General features: G+C 47.3%; 2 protein-coding genes across 2 annotated transcripts; both read right to left on the bottom strand.

Moving 5' to 3' along the window:
- Window positions 1-400: 400 nt before the first annotated feature.
- AOL_s00083g10 (uncharacterized protein) lies at window positions 401-2,190 on the bottom strand (the record flags this gene model as incomplete). Its single annotated transcript, XM_011125190.1, has 3 exons — window positions 401-900; window positions 968-1,707; window positions 1,775-2,190. The coding sequence occupies 3 exons, from the start codon at window positions 2,188-2,190 to the stop codon at window positions 401-403; spliced, it is 1,656 nt and encodes a 551-aa protein (XP_011123492.1).
- Window positions 2,191-6,947: 4,757 nt separating this feature from the next.
- On the bottom strand, window positions 6,948-10,772 carry AOL_s00083g9 (uncharacterized protein; the record flags this gene model as incomplete). The annotated part of the gene is made up of 5 exons (XM_011125189.1): window positions 6,948-7,008; window positions 7,075-9,034; window positions 9,093-10,281; window positions 10,350-10,435; window positions 10,499-10,772. The coding sequence occupies 5 exons, from the start codon at window positions 10,770-10,772 to the stop codon at window positions 6,948-6,950; spliced, it is 3,570 nt and encodes a 1,189-aa protein (XP_011123491.1).
- Between the last annotated feature and the right edge of the window lie 39 nt (window positions 10,773-10,811).

The raw sequence follows: 10,811 nt of genomic DNA, 5'->3' as shown, positions 1-10,811 counted from the left end.
GCAATATAGGCCGTAAGAGAGAAAGAAGAAAGAAGTACACTATCCGGGGAAAGTGTAAGAGGATTATTAGGTATTACAACGGTTATTGAAGGAGTGGTAAAGGTTAAAAAATCGGGGGAACGGGACACGTAAAAACTCCGGTTGAAGGCGAAATAGAAAGCAGAAAACGGTAAAAGACGCAGCCGTGAAAACCGATGCAAATGCGGACGTAAAGAGCTGAAGAAAAAAAAAGTAAAAGTAAAAGCCAATCAAAAGTCCGTGATCCATGAATAGAAAGTGCTGAAAATGCTAAAAGCAATAGTGGAATTGGAGAGGATTTTCGGAAGAAGGTCTTCAACCTTCCTCATTCTCCTCTTGGGTCTTCCGAATTCGACCATAGTGAATATAGGCTAGATAGCGGTTACGAGAAGTTGCGTGGAGATCCACCTGGGGATCCATATCGTCGGCTTCGTCGCTTCTCCTTCCTCTCTACGACCGGCATTTGAAGAAGTGCCTGGTCGTCCTTCCACTCGGCGATAACTTCAATGAGAACCTTCTCGCACCATTTAGCAACGGCTTGCTCGAAGCTACGCATGCCCTCTTCGGTACCGTTAACGGCTCCCATAACATCCATGCTAATCTTAACTTCCCATCGGAGATCAGCAGCCTTGAGCCAGTATCGCAGATTCTCTGCAAGACGGTATGGCTTGTTGAAATCAGTATGGAAATGAGGGATCTGGCCAAATGGGGTACGAGACCGGCGGACAATTGCGTTGTGAATGTTGATGAGACGGTCACCAGTACGAAGAATCTTGAGAAGGGGAGATTCGGAGGCTGGCCCTTTGGTGTTGTGCCCAGGAAGAGGAGTAGAGGAATTACCCTCGTAGGCGTCGAAGTACCTGAGGAAAAGTTGATATCGCTCTATAAAAAATAAAAATGTTAGCATTCTGTGGGAAAAGCCCCTTGTTGGGAATTCTTGTGTACATACCCCATTCCTTGCCCTTCCAGTCTCCTTCAGCCCAGACCTGACCGTTTCGGCGCCCCTCATCCTCCATGCGGAGTTCCTTGTCAAGGAGGCCTTCAACGCTGTCGATCCAGGAAACGACCACAGCTTTCTCTTCGGCAAGAACAGATCCCTGTCTTGTGCTGATTCTCTTCAAAAGATCCAATACAGTCATGAAATCCTCACGCATTTGCTTTTCCGATGTGATCTTCTGAAGTCTCGACATATCTGCGGCATAGTAATATTCCTTTGCGGCTCTGATAGCGAGTGTTGTGCTTCGGAGAATGGAGTGAAGAAGAATATCCTTAAGGCCGGGGATTGGTCCCTCATCCTTGTCACGGCCGATACCTTCATCCTCATCTGCCTGCGGTTTGATTCCGAGACCTGAACCCTCCTTTTCAAACCCAAGATTCGCAGCATCAACCCAGACTCGTCTACAGTCGTCGAGAGCCTCCTTCAAGTCTTCCTTGAGGGATTCTTTGTCTGGTGGTGGTGGGACAACATGGACATTCTTTGGCTTGTATGTGGAGTAAGTTGGGGGAAGAATTGCATTCGGGTCCTCATCGACATCATCGTTACCAATAGGAGACTTGGAGTAGTGCTCCGCAGGAAGAACGAGGTCAGGAGATGATCTTAGGGAAGAGTAAGTGCTATCGATGAGTTGGTTGTCCATGACCAACTCATCATTCGCATTGAACTCTTCGGCCTTCTTCTTCTTGTAGCCACTATATTGGTAAGAAAGATTAGTATTATAAATTAAGGAAGACAAAGAAGAACAAGAAGAATACACACCCTCCCTTTCCGTCTAACAGTCCAGTCTTTGCAAAGAAGTATTGAACATGAGCGATGCTTCCAAGAGCCATAACGCTCTCCCTTGACCTCGCAGACTTGGAGAACTCGGTACCCTGAGGCCGTACGAAACCCCGCTTCCGTGCTTGAGGTGAAGTAAACGTCAAGCTAGGAGTTCTCTTTCCGGCTGTCGAGGAACGAGAAAGAGTCTTTGGCGAAGTCTGTGGCGACTCACTGGGCGAACCCTCAGTATCACCAGGAAGAGGAGAATGCGGGGGCGAGATGAAAGGCTTGGTGATAGTTGCCCGCCTTCCAGATGTAGTTGTAGGTTGTGCCTGTGCCATTGTTGGATTTTGAGCTGCCAGTTGAATGTCGGCAAAACTATGACTAGTGTCGATGATGAGAGTTGGAGTATTCATTTTCTTTAGCTTCGTGGGACTGTCGCCTTTATAACTTGAGCTAAGAATTCCGTTTTAGAGAGAGCGGCGTTGGTGGTTGATTTTGTTTGGAATTGAAGGTTGCGAGAGTCTGCGGAATCAATTGGTGATCCTCGCCTTTTCTTTTTCCCCGTTCTCTTAATTCTTTTTTCCTCGTTTCAGGTTCCGGTATTTTTTTTCTTTACTATTTTCAGAATCTTTTGGTTTTTTGAAAAGATGATACTAGGACCGAAACTGACTAGTGTCTGAACTGGGAGTCAGGTCCCTTTAGCAAAGAGAATTAATGCAGCTGGCTGGGTGGCAGATGGCTATTCGACGAAGGCGTCTTGTTAGCTCTGTTTCTTTTCCCAGGACCCCGGTGTGAGCTTCGTGCATGCAGAGCAAAGGGCCTGTTTGCTGAAGCAGGAATCGATAACAGGATAGAGCTTGGGTAGCCGGGATATGCTTGAACCCAGGAGATGTCGTTCGGAGTTTTTTTTTTTTTTTTTTTTTTTTCTTGTTCAATCTTTTTTAATTTATTTTTGTTCCCTTTCGAGGGTTTGTTTCCTCTTGTCTGTCTCGTCTATCTATAACGACGAGATAGTTCAAGGGCCTACTGCAAGCGAACCGTTATTGAATTGAGTCGGGTTTCCCACTGTCGGCTCGCAGGGCCTTGTCTAGAACAAAGATTCAAAGGCAACCAAAAGAGGAGTCCTAATGTTCTCGGTATCTCGATCTCTGCCAGACACCGACGGGACCTTTGTCTTGGGGTGTGGACCGGACTGTGAGAGAGAGAGATATGCTATATAGTTTGGTTATAGACCGGTATGAATCCTGATAATTGGTTCAGATTGGTTACCAGACTTCTTTGTGTCTCGCACGACCTGCTTGCTTCCTGCAGTGCACCGCTCTGCTCTGGACAATGGACCAAAAGAAGGGGTGAACAGAATAACGAGGTGTAAAAAGTACTTAGTATAGAGGGAGAGACACGGGATAATGGGTGAAGGGTCACGCCAGGATCGATTGGGACAGCGCAGGCGAGTCGAGCGTGAAGAGAGGTTGCAGCACAGATGGGTGTGTGTGTGTGCGTGAATGGGGGATCAAGTCTGTATCGGAGACCCGTATGTATGTGAGCCTACACAGTAAGGCTGTGCTACCAGGGTATCGCAGTGACGCAGTTATGCAGCGTGGTGAAAACCCTCCGTTGAGGCGCGGAACGGTGGGACAATCTGGTGATGGTTGAACTGGACTGCAGGCCGGGTGTCTGTTTTTGTCAGTCGATGGATACTTAAATAGTCAAGTAGCCAGAATGGGATGTTCCCGGGGACTGTCTGGATGTCGCGGGGAGGCGGTTGAATGAACAAGACCGGACGGATGAGGAGGGAAAACTAGACGTCTATATACGGGACGTATAGTGCACGGGATGTTTGGATGTATGTAGGAGAGGAGTGTGGAGAGGAGTGAAGTGGAGAGAGGCCGGAAAGGGGAGGGAAGAAGGGAGGTCGAGGTTGAAGTTGAAGTTGAAGTCGAGGTTGAAGATATAATATTAATATTCCAACCTAAGGACTTAATCATACATATGAACGGCCACAGTATTCAATCATCAGTCAGTCAGTCATCAACTTCCACATTCCCACATTCCCACTTCCATTATTTCCATCAGGCAGTCGGCCTCCGAGCTGGTCAGTCATCCACGTCCTGTCCTGTCCTGGCCACCCTTAGCCTTAGTCAGTCGAAGGGACTGATTGCTGCTTGCCAAAAATTGCAAGGGCCCCGGTCCATCAAAACAATCTTCCTGAACCTGCAAGTCAGTCCACGCGATGCCCCTTTCAGCCGGCGGCATATGCACCGCTCTCAAGAAGGGCAAGTCTGGCCTCGGTCTCGTCCATTCACGTTCACGGTTGCTATAATACACCATAGTACTGGATATATCGATATCTTCAATTGTGTTCACACGCACAACTTCGAACTTCATCGATCGATATCACGATCGAGGCGGGGAAAAAAAGAGCGCCTGCTGGGAAAGAACCCGAACTTTCCACTAGTATCAGAGGGCAAATCATATCCGTCCGAAGAAACCGTTGGGGTTGCAAAAAACCATCTTAAGATTGCAGGAAGCAGGGGAAATTAAGTGCGCACTTGTTTTCCAGTCAATACAAACAAGACCCCCTCTCTCTTCTCAAACAAATCAGGAGAGGAAGGAAAAGAAAAGGGAGAGGATGTGCGAGGGCCCCGTCGGTCCAATCCAATCCAAAAGAAACGAAAGAAATCGCCCAGCGGTCGAGGATCGCAGGTCCGAATGCCAAATACCTCATTCTGCAAAGTGCACGTCGTCATTGCCGTCGAATCCATACCCTTGTGTCGCCGCGCCTTCCGTCTGGTTGGGACCCGTCGTGTGTGAGCGTGCATGTATGTATGTCCATAGCACACTATGTGCGTGGACTGCGTACCTGACGGGCTGATTATTGTTCCACAAAGCCCCATGTGCGCAGTTAATATGTTTCTAAACATACCCGATATTCGAATACTCATCCTTCTCGAAATCCATAGAATATGGGTAACAATACTACAATACCACACCCCGTGGGCTTATTAGAACAGGGTGTCCTTTTCGCCCTCCCTTGGTTGGGTATTTCATCTCTTTCGAAGTTATTTGTCACAGAATATCATGAATCGCCCAAAGGTGCACCAGAGTATCAAAATAGATATCGCCATCCGGCCTAATGCAACCAACCATACATCCGTACAACCTCATGGTTCCAGCGCCAAGGAACCGCACCATCATGACTTGTCGCAGTCCCCACTCAAGCTCTAACGATTACCAAGCCATCAACGTTAACTAACAAGTCCGCGTCCTCACAGAATTATTGTTGGCTTTTTTTTTTTACATCCAACAGAAAGGAAAAAAAGTGGTGTCGTTCTGTCCTGTTGTTTGATATGATACTCATGCAATACATACACGTATCGCGAACCTTTCGAAGCAAAGAAAATGCAGGGCGTGAAATTTTCTAGAAACAGTTGTCGAAAAGCGGATCTCTCGGCGTCTCGCAAAGTTTTGGCCACCGAACCGGTCCCCGAAGGCCCTGACCCATCGAATTGGTATTGGGAAGGGGGCCAAATAACGGGCCCGGGAATCCCGAGAAAAGGGGAACCCTGACCAATTCCAACAGGTACAAAATATCTGAACCCCGTGATTTCCGAACCCAAAAGTCGCAATCCTCATTCCTCACACCATAAATATATAAAAAAAAGGCCAAGACCGAGGCTTTTCGCGATATCTCCGTGATTATAAGCAAAAGGATGAGCTTCAATTTCAGTTTCTGGAATAGTGAGCTGAAGCTCATCGCCTCGATCCCATCTTGACCTCGAATTTGGGGGCCCATAGCAACCAAACCAACCTGGATCAACGAAGCGCAGACAGCAGCCTAATAGAGGCCCGCACCACGCTCCACACTCCACATTCCAACATGATACATATTGGCTTCTGAAGAACCGGAAAACAAGACTCCATTGAGTCTCTAACTTCATCAGCTTAACCTACAAAAAGACGACTCTGCTAATCCCTTCCAAGGCGCTTAAAGTGAATTTTGTAAGGTTACTTCTCGATAGCTCTAACCGCCATTTTTGTCACTTGCATCAAAAACCCGCCTCCGGGCGGGACAACCCTCCCTTACCCTTCCTCACGAACCCGGACATTCGAGACGCGAGCGTTATTCGCACCTACACAGTTAACTTTTATAAGCTCCTCGCCTTTCTGCGTCGGGGCAATAAATGTTAAAGCGGACCCCCCGCGCGATTTAAAAAAGCAGAATGGCTGGCTGGTTGGCTGGCTGGCTGTCGATTTGACTGGCTTGTGCCAAAAAAAAAGTAGTCGAGACATTTGAATCGGATCGCGTACCCGCGTGGAAGCTTAAACCTCTTTGGCATAATAGTCCAGGTCGATCTGTAGTCCCATCGAACGGTTCCGCCCCATTCCATTGCCCTCGAGGACCTGGATTCGAGGCTACCCCCCAATCCCATCGGTTCAGTAAATTGAGAAGAAAAGAATCATATAATATAATAAAGTAATCTTAGCCGCATCAGAGCTGTTGTTCCGAGAAAACTAATCCCCCGGCCTTCCCCTTCCCGATTGAACCTGCATATAGGGCGCCTGGATTCGAACCTAGAATGAAGTACCCCTTAGCTTCAATCGAAACAAATCGGCGTCGACTTGGAAGAGAAAAAGAGCTATACTTAGCTATTGTGTACATACATGCACCACCCACCAGCGCATAATAAACTCTACGAAATCCATGGATTTAATGTCGGGATCTCTAATCTCGCATGCATAGTAAATTAGCAAAAATATGCTAGTTGATCAGGTCAGTTTAAAGGTATCATGGGCAGGCTTCTGTGTCAAAATGTGTTCTCCGTTTAGCGGAGGATGTTTCCATCACAATTAATGCAACAAATGAACCATAGCTCAGAAAGGAGCTTGAGAGAGACAGAGCAAGAGAAATGAAGTCTAAGAGATAGCTATAATAAACAACTTCGCCCCGGACTTGAAATATCGAAAGAGTAAGTCGAAGATTTAGGAAAAACATCCCCCATCTATAGCGCCAGCTGTACTTTTTCTAAATCTATGGTCGTAATACTACTATACACTATTCTTACAACTAGCTATTCAATACATTTGATGCCGACTGGCCTGAATATAAAGTGAAACATCCAGAACGTTACGTGACACAAAACTTCGCCTTCAAATCCTAAAGTATCGAATTCTACGGTGACACATCGTATTTCATCTGGATTCCCATGGCCAGAAGCTCAACGTCCAAGTATCTAAGCCACAGTTAGCACACTTCTCGACTATATCGATTGAATCCCGTAGGAAATAGAAATACTCACTTCAAAACATAAGGAATAACAACCACTGTAGTATCCTCACCACCAATAAACCTATTTCCCAGGCCATCCTCCCAGTACCCCTTCTTTCCGATATCAAACTCCGTCGCTTTGTTGGCACACCTCCTACACCTAACCTCTGCCCTCCGCTCTCCTGCCGCCGTCGGTGTCGTGCTCAAAAAGCTACCACATCCCCTACAAACCCACGTCTGATGGTAATCACTACAGTTCAACAGTCGATCCTGGACCAAAAATGCAGTTCCGTGGGCAAGCAAAGAATCTCTCTCCATCTCTCCGATTCTCAAACCACCCATCCTCTTCCTACCTTTCACAGGTTGCCTGGTCCTCGAGTCTACAGGACCTGTACTTCTCACCTGATACTTGTCGTTGACCATGTGCCTCAATCTCTGGTAATATACAACTCCCAAATAAATATCCGCATGAAACTCTTGTCCCGTAATGCCACTGTACATCGGTTCGTTCCCGTAGTAATTGTACCCAGCCGACTTGAGTTGCTCGCCAAAGTAATCAAACGCCGTATGTTGTTCTCCAAACTTAAACGGTGTCGAGTCTTGTGCAAATCCATGTAGCGTACCGGCTTTTCCCGCCATACTCTCTACAAACATACCGATTGTCATACGAGATGGGAAGGCGTGAGGGTTGATAATGACATCCGGCTGGATCCCGGACTCCGAGAAGGGCATGTCCACCGCTGGCCATTTCTGCGAACAAACACCTTTCTGTCCGTGACGGGACGAGAACTTGTCACCGATGAGTGGTGATCTGGTAATTCGGAATTTGACGCTGATCGCCTGGCAAATGCTATCTCCGACATCGTTCCCAAGTAACCTGACTTCTTCAATATAGGCATCTTCAGATCCCTTATACTTGAAGAAAAAGGTTTCTCCGGTACCCATGTTGTGATACACGGCTACCGGTTGTCCTTCTACTATTTTTTGCCCGACCATCGGGAGACCGTCCATATCGTCCAATGTCTCGCTATACTTGTCCTTCATAGCTTTGTATTTCGCCAATGCAGCTGCATCGGCGCCAATAGCAGCCCATCCCCATCCGAACGCCAATACCGGGCTCTTTGACTTTGACTTCTCGGCTAAGTCGTACTTTTCGGTCTTATACACAGTTCCATATCCGAAACCTCGTTCGTGTGCAGATTTGTTGATAATCATAGCGTCGTCCATGTCGTAGCCAGTGTACGCAATGACAGCCACCACAGCATTCATGCCGTTGGGGAAATTGTCGAGGCCATAAGTGTTATATAGAGGAGCGCGAACAACAGGAGACTGACCCGTCTGGAGTCTGTACATCTTGTTATCCGTTCTATGTCGTATCGCTGTCCCAGGTGTACCCATAGTTTGTTTACCCATCTGACACTGGTACATGTTTCTAGGACTCTGGTTGAAGTCTGAGAAGGGTGTCATGTTCGCCACGATGGACAAGATATTTGTGGGATCGAATTCGACGTGAGAGTCGCCGGATTTGATTTCTGGATCTGTCACTGCGATGTTGAGGAAAGGCTGTTCGAAAGGACCAACGAAATCCTCCTTGTCGAGTGGAAGATATTTTACAGGACGGATCATTCGGGCCTCTTGCGAGAAGAGATAAACGCCAGGGTATTGACCTCCATTGGAGGTAGGGACATATCCAATTTCGAGGTCGAGGGGGACATTATGTGTGCCAGAAACTTTGTAAAAGCGAAGAGATTCTGCAACCCGACGAGCATCTCGTGGTGAACACCACCCAAGGATCCTGCCGTCCAGCTGAACGGAGAGCGTAGCATCAGTAGGGACCGGTAGGACCTTTGCAGAGTGAACTCCTAGTGTTAGGACCAAAGGTCCAACCTGAGAGGTGTCTGAAGTTATGGTGGCAATCCGGCACTTATGTGCCAAATGATTTAAAAGACCACAGGGAGAACCATCGGGCGTGTGGACGGGGCATAGGAAACCTATTTATAGTTAGCATATGAGTTCCGTAAGTTCAGTGTCATAGGTCAAGAGGCTTACCCCAACTTTCCGGTAGCAACTTTCTGACCGTCGTAGTCTTAAGTTGTGCGAAGAAACTACCTCTATGTACCATTCTGAAATGACTGATGTATCGATAAAAGTTCAACTTCTCAGCCACAACCGTGAAACCTGTTGTTTGTTGTAGATCTAGACCACTAGGACTTGACAAGTTTCCCGTACTTAGGAAGTAATGCAGTGACTCTCCTATCCTCTCATTGACCTTTCCCAGCATCTTGCGAATATACTGTGGCGAACCGAATTCGACTTTGGCTCCTCCCATTAGGTCCGAGCGCACTTGTGATCTGATATTTAGCAGATATTCTTCGAATTTCTCCTTCAAGATCTGCCCGTAGAGGAACCCGCCGAGGAGAACCTCATGATGTTGTGCCGCGTCGACGTTGTCGGCTGCACACGTTCCTGCAACCAACGAGTATAGCTTCTTTATCATGAATAGGAGCTGTCTCTGCTTGTCTCCGTCGTCGTTCAGGTAGACTAGTACAATCCTCTTCAAAAACAATTTTCCAACTTCTACATCTGATACATCGGGGCTAACTTGCATCACTATCCGGAACTTGTCACCCAAGTACGCTAGTGTCTCGTGCCGCGAGTAGAGGTTGTATGCCTTGTATGTCCGGAGTAGCAACTCAACACGATCCGTAAGGAACGTATCCTCTCTCTGATCCAGTCCAACAATTCCTTCGTATATTTCTCGATCATTGGTATCAACTAGCGCCTTGAGTATCATCATGACGGGGACAAGGTACTCCCTCTTTCTCCACGAAAACCTGAATGTGATGTTTCCGTCGCTCAGATAGTGTATGACGTTCGTCATACAACTCTGGTCAGGTCGCACACATCTGATTTGCACACCCATGTTCGTATAAGAAGGTCCACGTTTCGCATACGATGATCTGATAACTGCCATGGCGTAGTTTCTTCTATTGACGATGAGCATACGAACAAGCTTCTCGTTCCCGCTAACGATGAAGTAGCCGCCGATTTCTTCGGACTCTTCTTTATGGTCGACAAGAGATCTGGGAGACATAGATTCGAGATGGCAACGGTTACCCATGACCATGAGTGGGAGGAGACCACAGTCTCGGTACTCCTTCTGCCAATCGCCGTTGTTGACTTTGTACTGAAGTTCGAGTTGGAGTTGGCCGCGATAGGACGAATGACGTTCTCTGCACTATTTATAAATCATACTTAGTACTACGAGGTTTCAAAACATCTGTAATTTAAGATATAAGTGTGTACCTCAGCTGGGTATATCTCTCGCTTCATCGCCGTCTTGTCCCTAGAGCTTAACATCGACTTGCCCAGGTAGTAGTTTGCAATTCGCACTGTAATCTAGTCAGTCACACATTCTCTCATGAATGAGAACTAGTGCTCCATCCCCAGCATACCTGTTAGCTTATTCCCGTAGCCAGTCTCAGCATTCCCATCCAATCGGTCGAACACCGTCCTCTCGCCGATGTCTGCAATCGCCTGGTGCAGGCATCCTCCCTCTCTAAACACTGCATTCCACGAATCAACATGTGGTCGTACAGCTTCATTCAATGCTGGAAAGGCTGTCTTATCAGCAGGTGGATTGCGAAATCTTTTTTCGCGGGCGATGGTATCGAAGACGGCCTGCCCAGCCGACGAGCGGGAGACAACTGATTTTTTCGTCGACGGCATTGTGATTTATATTATGTGCAACAAAGTGAAAAAGGTAAA

The sequence above is a fragment of the Orbilia oligospora genome (genome assembly GCF_000225545.1).
Source record: "Orbilia oligospora ATCC 24927 unplaced genomic scaffold scaffold00083, whole genome shotgun sequence".
Taxonomy (NCBI): domain Eukaryota; kingdom Fungi; phylum Ascomycota; class Orbiliomycetes; order Orbiliales; family Orbiliaceae; genus Orbilia; species Orbilia oligospora.
This window is presented reverse-complemented; position numbering and strand designations above follow the sequence as displayed.